The sequence below is a fragment of the Strongylocentrotus purpuratus genome, unplaced genomic scaffold (assembly GCF_000002235.5).
Source record: "Strongylocentrotus purpuratus isolate Spur 01 unplaced genomic scaffold, Spur_5.0 spur5_scaffold_16, whole genome shotgun sequence".
Lineage (NCBI taxonomy): Eukaryota > Metazoa > Echinodermata > Echinoidea > Camarodonta > Strongylocentrotidae > Strongylocentrotus > Strongylocentrotus purpuratus.
The window spans coordinates 21,742,055-21,757,626 of NW_022145601.1; the positions used below are offsets into that span (position 1 = coordinate 21,742,055).

At 40.6% G+C, this 15,572-nt stretch overlaps 2 protein-coding genes across 2 annotated transcripts; both read left to right on the forward strand.

The window, feature by feature from the left end:
* Nucleotides 1–904: 904 nt before the first annotated feature.
* Nucleotides 905–7,842, forward strand: LOC115924573. The gene is made up of 6 exons (XM_030987046.1): nucleotides 905–1,514; nucleotides 3,288–3,495; nucleotides 4,169–4,338; nucleotides 5,504–6,144; nucleotides 6,999–7,186; nucleotides 7,733–7,842. The coding sequence occupies exons 1-6, from the start codon at nucleotides 1,004–1,006 to the stop codon at nucleotides 7,782–7,784; spliced, it is 1,770 nt and encodes a 589-aa protein (XP_030842906.1). The 5' UTR covers nucleotides 905–1,003; the 3' UTR covers nucleotides 7,785–7,842.
* On the forward strand, nucleotides 7,780–13,120 carry LOC115924574 (solute carrier family 15 member 4-like). The gene is made up of 3 exons (XM_030987047.1): nucleotides 7,780–7,933; nucleotides 8,795–8,926; nucleotides 10,970–13,120. The coding sequence occupies exons 1-3, from the start codon at nucleotides 7,795–7,797 to the stop codon at nucleotides 11,242–11,244; spliced, it is 546 nt and encodes a 181-aa protein (XP_030842907.1). The 5' UTR covers nucleotides 7,780–7,794; the 3' UTR covers nucleotides 11,245–13,120.
* Nucleotides 13,121–15,572: the final 2,452 nt, after the last annotated feature.

Here is a 15,572-nt window from a genome sequence, read left to right on the forward strand (position 1 = left end):
TCGAGTTTTAAACTGAATACAATCTTTGTCCTGACTTACCACCCGCTATTTGAAATATTTAGAAAGCCACCAAGAATTATTGTGCTTCCAAGATTAAATTGAGTAAATGATTTCATGTTTTCCGGGTGAGAATTTGTTGGTATGTAAATGATATGTTGTTATTATAGCATGCACGTATTTACCTTTAATGATGCACTTTCCCTTTAAAGTTACTGGTACTTGGTATATCTACTTATATCTCTTTGTTTTTATGATGTCAAGTAGAGTTTATTACGTTAAAGGGCCAAATTTCGAGGGGTACTTTCTTTGTATCATTTTGTAGGATCTACCTGGTAGTATGCATTTCACAACTTTAAGACTAAGGGGAAATCTCAAAAAAGAATTGAGAAGCTTCAGGTGCTGAAATTAGGACAGGAAGTGGACTGTTGCCAAGAGGAGGGTTGAAGAAACCAGGAATAGATTATGTGTGCATATATTGTGTTATCGAAAGAATACGAACTTATTCTACGATACATTATTTGAAACAATAATCAATTCAGACGTCTGTAAACTTGTGACTACAGCCAGTCTGACTAGTTGAAGTGACTACAGCTCATGGATATGATTGGATATGCAGATTGATATAGGAAGAAATATTTTATAAGGCTCCTGCAAGTTGTGCATCTGATTTTATGAAGAGAGATTAAGAAATTATCATCACAATCTAGCTAGGTGCAGTCGACCATTATTTTCTTTATTAAAACGCAAGATTCTATGAAACATGCTATCCAACAATGACCACTGCAGATATTAGTAGGGCTTATACCTGTGACTACAGCCTATCGAATTGATCGAAGACGACGATTGATAGAAGAAAACATATTTTTTCTTCAGTTTCATGCAAGTTTTTCCTCTGACTAAGAAAAAATTTAAGATAAACTCACCGTTGCCTTGAAGTATCATTACTTTCTTCGTGGACAAAACCAGATATTTTCTTCATAAAACCGTACAATTCTGTGAAACCATGGCCACTGGCGACGACGGCATACTTGGTTCGGTCCAATCATCATTGTCGATATCTTCGATGGAAACCAAGTTCGATGATGTCGAGGGTAATGTGGAGAACGACGTCGAGGACGACGTGGAGAACGGAGAATCTGTGATCGAACAGGATATACCTGTCCCCGCAGTCGCCCAATCCGGTGCCATTTCGGACACAATCGACGGCATCGAAGACATGCTGAGCGGTGACACGACCACGGCCGACGGGACAGTCATCCCGCAGGGGGTCATAGTAAACATCACCTGTATCCTATTCGGTGACTTTGCAGCGACGTTCATCGCTTGTGCCATCGTAACCAATATCGCCATTTTCGGGCAGCAGTTCTTGCACTACGACGGCCACGACGTCGAGAAGACGAACCTGATCGTCATGGGAATCGATGCCGCGTTCTATCTGCTGACGGGATGTGTTACGGACTGGTTTGGAGGTTACTCCACAGCCATGCATATCTACGGAAAATTCTGCTTTATAGGTAGGTCCATCCTTCATAGGATGCACGCTCCCCCCCCCCCTTTTTTTTTTCTTCTTCTTTTGCAACCCCCTCCATAATGATCACCAAGGAGCAATATTAGTCTATCGTATGGCCAGTTTTAAACTTCAGAGAGCAACAATAAATACATGCATTCGAATACTCTAAGCCTCTAAGGTGAGTAATTGATGTGGTCAAGTATTATCAGCATGATTGCCCTTTTTTTTTCGTCGGGGAACCAACGGAAGGTTCATTTCAAAACCCTTTTGGATACTTAATAGAAATAATATTCAGCTGACGTGATACGTCATCGCAATGTTCGCATTTTTCAAAAGAATTTGGTCAAAATCTTGAAGTTATTGGTTTCTCGAAAGTCCGCGGGATCGTCGTTATCAATTTATAATTGTGTAATAACCTAAATGTTGTGTTTTTCCGGCACAAATTTAGACACGTAATTTTTGCCGAACTTAATTGGACCTACCGGTGGTCAGAATTAATGCGTTACAAGTTTTGAGCTCTTTAAGGTGGGAGTTAATAGATATGGATAGTGAGTGATACCCAAAGGTAAGTTTTGTGACTAAACTATTACCATACACACCCCCAAGAAAGACAACCGAGTCAGGGTCCTTTTCAGGACTCCTCAATCCTCTCTCTCACTCTCTCACATGGCGCACCCGCAATCAGAATTCTGACGTAGTCCCTCCTTTCATTGTTCTCTTGAGGATTCATTTTCTCCATGGTTTCAAGGTCTTTAGGTTCATTTTCATTGTACATGTATATCTTATTTCGTTTTGTATATCAACTTTTTATCCACTTTTTATAATGACTTTCATATTTGTTCCGATTTTCTTCCATGGCTTGTATTTCTCCATCAAATTTTCATTAGATCGTAACTCATAAAATCGGGTTGTTTGATATCTTGCTGGTAGGAAAATGACATTTGTATTCCGGTCTTAAACCTTTCTACCACGCTATTGGAAAAAACACGTCTTCCAAATTGCGAAAAGTAGTTTATATCTTTTCTTTTTTCTTATTATTCTTTGTTTGCTTCTGCCTCCCTCTTTTTCTACTTCATTATCACTGTTCTCTCCTCATCTTCCTCATTCTTATTCGTCTTTTTCTCCTTCAGTTTCTTCTCCTTCCGTTTCGTCTTTTTCTTCTCCTTCTTCTTCGTCTTCTTCTCTTTCTTTTTCTACTGCCTTATCTACTTCGTCTCTTTCTACAAGTCCCTGTTCCTATTCGTATATTGTTGCTGCCTTTTAAATTCGTTTTTTAATCATGTTAATGTTCCTGTTTTATTCATCTTCCTCTCGTTTCATCCGCTTTTTTCAGATACCTTACTTCTTACCTATTCTCAATTTTGTCCTTCCGTCTCCGATCATTGTTTCTTTCTTTTTTCGATTTTTATCTGTGTGTGTGTGTGTGTAATTAAGTGTTTACAGACGTGTACATGCAGACATGATTGTTTACGTTTAGGACCGACCTTTAACGTCACCATCCGAAAGACGCGACCCAGTTTCGAACCGGGGTCCGGCTGTATAGGCGAAGACTGAGAGCTGACCAAGCGAACGTACCGCTAGACCAACTCACATCTCCCATTATTCATTTTGGAATATCTGTTTTCTGTTTTCCATGTTCCTTGACTAACTCAATCCATTTTTGTTGTAATGTTGTGGGCATGGTGCGACAAGAACGTGCAAGTGCATCCAAAAGAAGAATCCAATAAATTATCCAAAATGTTTGAGATTTTTAATTCACTCTTATGTTTACTTCCAGGAACCTGTATCTTACCTTTGCTTACGTTCAACTGGTCAATCATTGGTCCTACATATGGGATATCTGTTCCAATTCGTCGTATATTCTTCTATGCGGCCCGAATCGTCACAGGCTTAGGCGTGTGTGGCATCCAAGCGACATCGCCTCCCTTCGCGGCGAGGCAGATCGAGAAGTATGGAAGTGCGAGCGTCCAAAGTTGCTTTCACTAGTGAGTTATTGAGGTTTTCCCGACATGGCGATGATGAATGTTATGGATTCAGAACAATATGTCTGATTTCTTTAAATAATTGAATTATATAAGTGACGTATCGTGGCTCAAGCCATTAAAGGGGCACTTGTTCATTTATTATGGGGGCAGATGAAATATTATAGGTAAATGGCATGCGATTAAAAAAGGCGGTCGAGAGAGGGACAGGATAAGGTGTGAGATATGGAGGGATCATCGTATTCTTTCTTCTATTAACGTTGCCTTCATCTTCTCCCATTTCATTTCTCTAATTCCCCGTTCCTCTTTTCCGCCTTTCGATTGGGTCTCCACCCCCCCCCCCCCCCCTCCCCGCCCTACGTAGTCATACGCTCCCGAAGTTATTCACAAAACAGTGACAAAACAATTTTCATGCACAATGTTCACATTGAACACGAGATAAAATATACCTTCAACCACGTACCCTATATGATCCATGCTTCAACAATCGTTTTGATGTAGTGATTTATAAATGCCTTCATTTCTTTCAGCAGCTAAAGCAATCCATAGTCTGTATAGATTATATTGATCGTGTTTATCAGTGTCACCTAAATCCACAGTAAGTTTCCAAAATCCCGAATTCCATTAGATCAAATCTCTACTTTCCTCTTTCCTCTAATCACCTGTCTCTTTGTAGCATTTACATGGCAATCCAGTGCGCCCCTCTTCTAGCTTTGACAGGTTTGTCCTTTGTCCAGCTCAACGTGTCATTCTTATGTGGATACCTGTCGACTGTAGCTTTCAACATCTTCACCATGCTGCTGTTCAAGTATGTCCGGACTGAGGTTCGTCAGAGCATCCCTGACAGTGAGTTGAACCCATTGATTTGTTAAGCAGGGCTCCCACTTAGCTGAGTTGGGGCCTCGAGTTGTGGCGAGCTGGCGCGATCTTATGGCAAGCAGTTTTATCAATAAAACATATTTCTTGATATCCTGAAATCGAACTCTTGATATCACGAAATCGATTCCTTGATATCAAGAATTACCATTGCTTTACAACGTAAACTTATTTCTTGATATCAAGAAATATGTTTTAATGACAAAACGGCTTGCCATAAGATCGCGCCAGCTCGTCCACAACTCGAGGCTCCAACTCGGCTAAGTGGGAGCACTGCTTAGTCAAGTCAACATTGAGTTTGTAGAAGCACGATGGCTCAGTAGTGGAGTGGTAATTCTGTAACCGGGAGATATTCCGAGTTCGAAACCAAGTCGATGCGCTATAGTGCCCTTTATTTGGTATAGTGCATTACTCCTCATTACCAAATACCTCGGAGATGACTGAAAGTCGTCAGTCCTCTGGTTGCTTACAAGTTTATACTTCTTCTTCTTCTTCTTAATAATAATAATAATAATAATAGTGGCTACTTGTATAGCGCACAGGTCCACCTTTCGGTGCTCATGGCGCTTAAGAAATAAAACGTGTCGGTATGTAATTGCTTTCTCACCAGTCAGGTAAAAACAAACTCACAATCCATCAAAGAAGCTTGAATTTCCTCTCTTTTGACATAGTGCACCATTTGGATTTTTACCACAGAACAGGCCAGGCCCAAACGATTTAGACTAGAGCCTACAAAACTTCCCCCCCCCCTCTCTCTCTCTCTCTCTCTCTCGCTCTCTTTCTGTCTCTCTGCGTGGTGTAGTTTGCCATCTCCTTTAGATTTAAACACCTTTGCAATCGTCCTTTTTTTGTTTGGCGATCATCATCGGGGATTGTTTTTTTTTGTATACGTACTCATCGCAAGTGGTTTAATCGTATGTAATATGCTCATCATGGTCTTGCCGTTAGCAACCACTGTCAAAAAATCACTGTGCTATTGGACTGTATGTTTAATTGTAAGTAATTCCTGTGAGGCTTTCGGTTTTGCGGTTATGACGAGGATGTTGCGTGGATAAAGGCGTATAGGTATGGGTTATGGTTGTGCGTTGGAGAATAATTTACTACTCTTCTCTTTACTTCTCTTGCTGGTTAACAGAAGGAAATGCAGCTGCTTCGATCCTGGCATGTGCAGCCCATGAAATAAAGAGTAAGCTTGCAACGTGCTCTACATTTTGCCACTGCAACTGTTGCCCCAATCTCTGCTCTTCCGTCCAATCTGACGATGAAGAAAATATGCAGCTCCTTTGTGAGTGCGCTCCAAAGTCCATCTCGACATCTGCTAACGGTACAGATTTAGTGAAGCCATCATCATCATCATCATCATCATCGAAGGACAAATCCTCAACTACCGATCCAGCAACCACGACAACTACCCACGAAAGCATCGAACTGTCCGTAGCGAAACCTGACATGTCTACAACAGCCAACGCCTCAAGAATTGAGTCGAAGGACACTTCCTCTAACGACGTTCCAGCTTACACAATAAATAACAACGGAAGCACTATAATAACCGTAGCTAAGCCGCCTACAACACCTAACCTGTCAGGAAATGACTTGAAGAAAAGATCCGCTACCATCAATTCAGCAACAACGACAACTACTTACGGAAGCACTGAACAGTCTGAACTAGCAACGTCTACTGAAATTCTTCCTGAGTCATTCCGCCATTGTTTGTGGGTCGGTTACGCAATGTTGCTTCTCTCTTGCCAAGTACCGTACAGTATCATGCGTTACCAGGTTAGTGTTTTTTCCTTTTGCCTTTGGTTATCATTTTGTTTATTATTTTGTTCATTGTTTCGTTTTTAAGGGTTGTCTTCAAGGTGCCCTTTTAAAGGAATTTGTTTCGAGCGTTACCTTACAGTCATTTTATTTCACAGATATAGTTATGTACATCCTCTCCTTTTCATTTCTCTATATTATGCAAAGAAATGCAAATTCTTTAACATCACTCTGCCTTAAATCAAATCCGGATCTCTGCCTGTATAAGAGTTACCGACGCTGTTATTTCCTTTCCGTTACACATTTTGGTGGCCTTGAATCCTTTATGGTATATTGGCAATACGAGAGGTTTCGGGTTCGATCCTTCCTCGGTGGTAATTATGCTCGAACAAAGTATTTTCCCCATATTTGTCTCTTTGGACCTAGGTGTATCAAAAACATGTACCTGGAAATGATGTGGTAATGATAATTATAAGGCCTGCAGTAGGGACATTGTTAATAGAGATATGACCTGCCTGGATTATACTGAAATACCCACCAAACTATTAGTTGTGCGTCTCGCAGAAGGCGTACCGCGCGCTATCCTGTACAGCTAATCACGGACATGCATTATTGAGTTAAACATAAGGTAACATGCATTAAAATAGCTTTGGAAAGGTGTGTTTCTTTGATATCAAATTATGTAGTTACCATCCAATTTCATCTGCTTAAAATTAATCGATAGAGAAATCCTTGTTATCATTAAAAATGGTTGTGATTAAAATGGTTCCAGAACGTACATGTAAAGAGAACTAGTTTGGTGTGATGGGGGCTTAAGGGAAAAAGACATGATTAAATGATATAAATTGTCATTGTCATTTTGAATGCTCTAGATTGGCACGTCCTATGTGAGTCAGGCGATGCGGATGAAGCCGTCGATATTAGGGCAAAATATTAGCCCCTCTCTCCTTCAGCAATGCTTGCCTCTGGTAGGCATCGCTATCACCCCTGTCGTTAATGTTTACATCTACCCCTACATCAGTACAAAAATTTACCACACTGACGATGGCGAAGAGAATCAGTGAGTATTACTATCATAGCTATTATCATTACCATGAGTATTATTATCATTATTATTGTTATTCTTATCATATTATTATTATTTTTATCACTATTATTATTATTATTATTATCATCATTATGATTATCATTATCATAAATATTATCATCATCACGTAATACTAGTAGCAATAATAGTAGTATCAGTAGTAGTAGTAGTAGTAACAACAGTAGTAGTAGTTGTAGTAGCAGCAGCAGTAGTTTTTGTAGTAGTAGTAGTAGTAGTAGTAGTAGTAGTAGATGTAGTAGAAATAGCAGCAGTAGTAGTAGTAGTAGTAGTAATGATAGTAGCAGTAGTATACAAATAATAATAAATGTAGTAGTATGGGTAGAATTGTAATAGTTGTAGCAGTAATTGTTGTAAAAGTAGTAGTAGAAATAGTATTGGTTAAAAGAGTTGTACGACACGTGCTCCATGGTAACTTCCTACACTAAACGAATCCCTATGCACCCCTGGACCCAACACTATATCTGAACCTAACCCTAACCCTAATCCTAATTATTTCAGTGCTCGGCATCATCTTGGCGACGCTGTCTGTCTTTTGCGCCGCCATTGTTGAGACGGCTCGGATGATGTTCATCGAGCGAGGCGACTCCTTCGTCCAGGAGATCAACAACCAAACCATTGTCGCTTCGACCCTGACACTCGATGTCCTCATTCCGCAGTTTGTTCTTATTGGTACGGCCGATGTCTTCATATACATCACAAGTAAGTTCCTTGCTTACGCCTATCAAAAGCAATTTTGGTCAAAAAAAGATAAGAAAATTGACACAAAACGGTAAGAAACTTAACGACTTTTAAATCGTGACCATTATTTGAACAACTGATGAAGATTTAGTCGATTTTCGGTATGTTTTGGTAGGGTATCCCCACGCCGGAGTTCCGGGTCAAAGTCTGGATAGACTTCTGAACTAACGCCGCAATTTCAAACTTGTGATGGTAGTATGGTAGTTCATGCATTTAAATCACTTGTCATCATTCAGTCGAGTTGTAATCCCAGCCCAGCACTAGTAACGTCCTTGATAAAAGCCCTTGATCGCTAGTTAATTTTGTGACCGGGTTAATTTATATATCCAAGTCATTGGTTATCCCAGCGTGACGGAGATATGAGCTCTCTACAAGATGCCGTTATTAACCTTGGCAATTAATAACGAGTTCAACAAAATTAAAACGAACGGAGGGATGTTTCTCATTTAAAGTTCTTGTTAAAGTTTTCGAGTCCTTTAATACTTCTAGTCACCTGGGATCCACTTCCGATGCAATCATTCCGCAAGATGTCGATCATGGTTGCGACTGGTGGTTTTTGTAAAATTATAAGTAACTCTCTTGCTGACGCTGTTCAAAGGAAATATCTTCAGGCACTTAACCCCATCCCCTCTAAACAAGAGGGGAGGAGTAGTGAAAAGGGACGAGAAGGTTAGACGATATATATATATGCTTGGTGGGGGGGGGGGGGGGGGGGTAGCGGTAATATAAGGAGTTCTAATTTTTGTTCTTATTTGTATCCTTATTCTCCTTCCTTAATAATTCTTTCCTAATTCCTAATAAATCTCATCTTCTTTTTTTAAGGTTTGGAATTCGCTTTCAGGCAAGCTCCCTGCACCATGCAGGCAATCGCCACCGGCATTTTCTTCTTCTACGCAACCATTGGGCGTATCGTGGCCGCACTTATCGTTCCTCTTATAAACAACATCACGGCAGGTAAAAACAAAAATGACTGAATCCCATCTCCAAACTTTTGATCCCGTCCACGGTATTTGATAACCTTTATTGTACACTGGTATACTTCAGTCACACCGTCAAACCCGCTCGAAACCGACCGCGCTGTTTGACCATTGGAGCTAATGTGATGTTTCTGTATTCATTCTTGTGTCGGTCCTATTGGTGGGACCAGTGGCGGATCCAGGGGGGGGGGGCCCGGGGGGCCCGGGCCCCCCCCCCTTGAGAAAAAAATCATGTAAAATCACGTGATTTTTACGATTTTTTGGGGGTTGGGCCCCCCCCCCTGGCGCACAAGGGGGGGGTGCAAATTGAAATTTTTTTGAGGATCAAAAAAAAAAAAAATGTGCTCACTACCCCCCCCCCCCCCCCCCCCCCCCCCCCCCCCCCCCCCACTGAGCGAATTTTTGGCCGGCGCGTTTTTCAAATTTTCGGGAGCAAAAAAAAAAAAAAAAAAAAAATAATAAAAAATTGATTGTGCTCTGTACCCCCCCCCCCCCCCCCCCCCCCCCCCACTGAGCGACTTTTCGGCCGGCGCGATTTTCAAATTTTCGGGAGCAAAAAAAAAAAAAAGTTGGGCCCCCTCCCCTAAGAAATCCTGGATCCGCGCCTGGGTGGGACTGTCGGGTATAGGTCTCTTCTACCACAAACAGGAAGACTCTGACCTCAAACTAGCTTCTTTTGTTAAAGCGATTTAGGACTTAATCCTAATCCAGCATCGCGTTTAAATTTCTGTAGAATATGGACCCACGGAGAGGAAAACTTGATACGTGGTCATAAAAATTACGGTAGTCATTATTCATGTATACACCAATATTAAATTCTGTGAAACATAGGTGAACGTATGCTTTACAAGGGGAGAGACAAAAGGTATTCATGAATCATCCCCATTACTTTGAAAGTAATTACGTATAGTTAGGCACATGTTGGGACTTCACCATAAATATTACAAAGATTTTTGGATATTTGGGGTAATAAATACAATGTGCTAACTACGATATAGACCCTATTGATAGTAATATTGCAATCAATATCAACTTTCATGGCAAATGCGAGGTTACCATGGAAGTTACCATAAATGGGGAATTTTATGGAACGGGCGCCTGGGTCCACTACATCCACTGGCCAAAGGCGTTTCTTTTTTTTTCTTTTTTTTTTTTTTTTTTTTTTTTCTTCTTTTTTTTTTTGGGGGGGGGGGGGGTTGCCAATGATTCAGATCGCCACCTCCCATAACCATTATCAAGACCAATTGCAGTAGTAGATAAGGGGACAACCGACCAATTTCCGTATACAACCCAATGTGGCACCTATATATACACATAAGAAAAAATTGCTCTCTAAAGTTTATTGTTGAGCCCCTTTCAATATTTCGATACAAAATGCACCTTGAATCATTGCCACAATTACATGTACATTATAGAAATCATACCGTGGCATATGGTGCAAAACCTAGGTGCTCCTCTGCATCCATTATAATAATAATAATCTATCTAGAAATTCTATTCCGAGGCGCATTTATTATTACCCGGGCTTTAGCCTAGCTGCCATTACAGGGCTCCAGCATTTCCAGGAATTAATTCCTACCAGGTACCCATTTACATCACCTGGGTTGAGTGTGGCAAATGTAGATCAATGTCTTGCCAAAGGACATTAGTACAGCGGCGGGACTCGAACCGCGGACCTTGTGATCGACAGTCCGGCGACGTATCCACTCGACCACGACACCTCTACATAATTATCACCTTGTGGATGTGTTGTGGTATAACGGTTGATTCATTCACTTGAGTCTCAGTCTAAAGGGAGAGGGTTTGAAACCCAGCCTGACACTAACGTTCTATGACAATACGGCATTAACCCACGTTTGCCTTTCTCCGTGAGGTGTAAATGGGTATCCGATGCGTTGCATATTTGGCAGCTCGACTACGATAATAATGTTGAAGCGCCAGAAACGTCCTGACAGACTACAGCGCTAGATCCAAGAAGCCACCTTTTTATTATTTCCATTATCAATATTTTCATTTTCAGCTGACCCATGGTATCCACAAGAGATCAACGATGGACATCTCAACTACTATTTCCTCGTCTTGACCGCCATAAGCTTGACCAATCTGATCACCTACAGCTTGATGGTGAAAGGTTACGAAGAGGTGGATCAATACCTGTGTCCCGACGAGGAAACCTTCGGCGGTGGAGAAACCCCCAGCGGTTCCTCAACTCCTGCAACTGTGACGGCAGGCACACCAACCTCGCCGAATCCTCCAGAGGCACATCTTCAACAGGTGGCATCTATCGCGTCCTAAGACTAATTGTGGTCCACGACTGGATGCACCAGCTACAATTGATCCGCCATCAATATCCTACTGATAGGAAGGGCTGGATTAATACTTGTGTCCCAACGAAGAAACCTATTGCGGTGGAGACAACACTAGCAGTTCTTTAACTCTTATCCCCATTGTGCCAAGCCCATATCCCCCCGTGCCAGGTTTTTTTGGAGATAATCTGATTAACGCGATGGTTCTACGAATAGCGCGTGCAAAACACACAGTCCAATAGCATGAACAATAACTGCTATTACGAATGCTTGCTTGCACGCACATGGCAGTGAATCAATGGTTAGCTCGCAGGTACAAAGCACTATAATGGTAGCGTGCATGCAGCCTCATGGCATGCTATGAGTTAACCACTGCAACATTGATATCGGACAGACCCGACCCGTCGCGTCCACCAGAGGCACTTTCACATCTACTATGTCCTCCGTTTAACTGAAGAGACGCCATGGCTCATTGTGGTAGGACAGTGTATCGTCATGTAACCGGGAGGCACTGGTTTCGAAAGCAAATCGATGCGCTAGAACTGTTGGTTAAGCATTAATCCTCATTAAAGTCTCTTGGAAAGAGCTTACAGCCGTTGGTCCCTTGGTTGCTTACTATACACATACACATTAGCAGTCAGGTAAAACTAACCACTAAAATTAATAGTGGTCCTTAACACACATCATACAGCGACAATTGCTCCGTGCTTAACTTCCTACACTAATCATGCTAACTGAAATTCTGATTTTAACCCTAAACTATTCAATATGCCCAACATACATCCGGGTGCGTATCAGGACAATTAAACCGTGGACAATCACCCCCCGGAAAATAACCCACTAGAACCCCCCCCCCCCTCCGAAAAATTGCCTAAGGATTTACACCCCTCCTCCCATGGAAAACTACCCCCCCCCCCCCCGTGGACGATTACTCCCCCTAACCAGAGGGACAATTACCCCGCTCTACAATTTATCCCCGTAGGACAAATACGCTCCAAGGACAAACACCCTCGTGGACAAATACAGCCCCCCCCCCCCAGGGAAATCCATCCTGATAATAATTTTTTTTTAATGAAAGCAAGACAAATTCGAGTGGGGGTTGTCCAAGAAGATAATTATCCTCAGGGGGGGGGGTAATTTTTCTAGGGGTATTTTTCCGGAGGGTTATTGTCCTCGAGGGGGAGGAGGGGTGATTTTCCGGGGGGATGGTAATTGTCCTTTGGGGGTAATTGTCACGCTGGTAATTTGCAGGGGGTGCTTGCCCAGGGGATAATTGTCCTAAGATCCTTACGGTGTTGAATGTTTTATGCAAAGTTAAATCGCACTATGAAGGGACGCATGTTCAATGTGCATACTGTCCTCAATGAAACTAATTTTTAAACAAGAACTTGGTAAATTGACTACCGTAATAGTATTGTTTTAAGACTATGCTATGAAATATATGATTATAGTTATAGTATAGTTATTATGTATATGAAGTATACCTCTGAAATGTATGATGTTTTGAATGACTGTAATATTTGGGGAGTATTTCATAAAACCTAAATTTTATTTTAAAATCGATTCGATCAATTTTTCAATATGTAAGATATGAAATCGATTTTAGTTCAATTCTCCCCATTGTTTCTTATTCTTTCTTTTTTTCATTATTGAACAAGAATATCTTACAGATCCTCATGTTCATTAATATTTGTGCGATATTCTAAATCAGACCTAAAGGTTCAATAAATGTGCATATCCAAGCATGACTATTCCAAATTCGATCTGAATTATATTTGATTGTGATTAATTTTCCTTTAATTTTGATGTATATTTTATCGACGGTTTATATGAAACTTTTGAAAAATAAAGAGTGTCCACTTTAATTTTATTTTCATGAGAGTACATTTATCTCCATCCTTCTTTCTGTTTCTCTCCTTCCGTCTCTGGTTCTATGTAGATCACTCTCGTAATGCCATAGTATTTATGTTTCTGCCTCTTCTTCTACTTGAGGGACAGTTGAGTTTTGTTGCAGAGGGCGCTACACAAAATATTGGGGGGGGGGGTGAAATAATGAAACAGTGAGTGTCAAATTTGAAAGAATAAACAATTTAAATGACAAAATCAGTTCAGAGGCGGCTTCAATATCCATAAATATAACCATTTCTAATACTTGTGGGGCCACACAAAATATTCGGTAATTTTGAACCAGCCGTTGAAAAAACGAGATAGCGCCTTTACGTTTTATTCCAGCCAATGCCAATATTGGCCTTTTGTTGGCTTTTTTTTGTGTTGGTTATATTAGGCACAACCAGCCGGCCTGTGTATTAATTAGTTTATTAATCAACGGTCACCGTATATTTCTTTTTTAAGTGGTGCTGAATTGGTATGATCGTTTTTATTCTAAATTTCACATATTTTAAGGTCTAAAATTACCTTCACAGCAATTTAAGGTTCTAAAAGGGCACTAGAAATGTCATAAATAAGGATAAGAGCAATAACCATGCACTTTGAAGGTATTTGCGGTCTTAAACAAGAACTCAACTATCCCTTTAATGTCCGACTTTCTGCCCTGCATGAGTTTTGTGTACCCTCATTTCTATGTCTGCCAATATCTCTCTCTCTCTCTCTCCTTCTTTATCTATCTATCTCACTATTTATCCATTTATCTCTTTCTCTTTTCCTCTTTTCTTTCTGCCTTTACAAGTATGTCTGTTTTTAAGGAACATGTGTGTATTTCCTTCTTTCTTTCAAGTGTATATGTTGCCCCCACCCTTTCTGTTCTTGTCTTCTATCTCTCTTCTTTCCCCTCTCTGTTTTTTTCCTCTTTCTCTCTTTCCTTCCCCCCCCCCCCCCCCTCTCTCTCTCTCTCTCTCTCTGTTTTTCTTCCCCTCTCTAACCTATCCCCTCACACAAATACATTGAACAACTATCTTGTTCCGGAAATAAACTTAATCAATCGTTTTCAACAAAGAGTAACCAGCAACTGCATTGTAGGCATAATCAAACAAGACACACAGCTTTTAGCACCAACTATATCGAAATATATATTTAATATTCTTGCAAGCAGAACAAAGATACAAACATAAAAATATTCATGTAAAAAATACTATTAAAACATTACTTGTGCGTTACAAGCGAAAGACTCGTATGAAGTATAACAATGACAATATATATACGTGTACTATAGTTATATATATTTTTAGTTTCAAAGAGACAGTCAAAATAGCAAATTGTAGGGGGTACCCCAAAAATGATTGCAAAATAAATCACTTAACTGCAGTGATTCCAGGAATAATCTTCTGATTCACAACATAGTAAGCACAATAGGAAAGTAGTGGAAAGCAGCTTAATTTGCATAATTTGCATAATTTGCAATTAGTTTTTGTCCCCGCTATTGATATTTTCCCTGTATACGTGTACAGCAGCGTAGTATCGAGTCTCTGCTGCCAGTGCTGGTGTTCAAATGAGAGACTTACGGCTTCGAAATATCGACGGGAATTTCTCCTCCGAAGCCAAATATTGTCTGAACATTGCTAGGAGGTAGTCAAAAAATTATCATTCTCTGAAAATATTGAGTGGTTTTATAACTTTTGATGCGAGATTATTAATTAGAGACGTGGAATTGGACCTAGTTGATGATTGCTTACACAGACTGCATGTGTGTGCGTGTGTTTGTATGTGTGAGTGGGCGTGACCGTTCAAGTTTTAACGGGCAACCCTTACAGAAGTCTTTAACCAATGAAATGCTATCTGATTGTCAGTCGGGATTTTGGTCTTTACATTCTACTGCGAGTGCCCTCCTTAACGTTACAGATAAATGGTTGAATGTAATTGATACGGGAAATATTTTTGGCTTGGTGATGATCGACTTTAAAAAAAGTGTTCGATACGGTAGATCATTGAATTTTCTTGCAAAAATTGAAATGTATGGATTTGATAAATTGTCTTTAGAATGGTTTTAAAACTACTTCAATGACAGATATCAGTTTACATCTGTACTTGGTACTTGGTTGGGTAATCCCTTTGGCAGCTCACTCAGGAAGCTATACTGGGATGGTAGGTGAGGCAAGTGACTACAAGGAGTGTCATGAATTGCTGGAATGGTGTGTGGACAAAGCACTTGTCAATTTACAGTAAAATATGCTAAGTCCAGTGCAAGTAAAAACCAAGCTAGTAAGCTTATATGATGTGAGAACCAACGGGGGGCTGCATCATTCTGATGGAGGGTAGAGCAGCCTCCTTGAAGTTGGTTATTCCTGTTGCATTGACTGCTGAGCCTGGCAGATGGTTCCAGATCCTTATTGCTCTTGGGTAGTATGAGAACTTGAAGGAGTC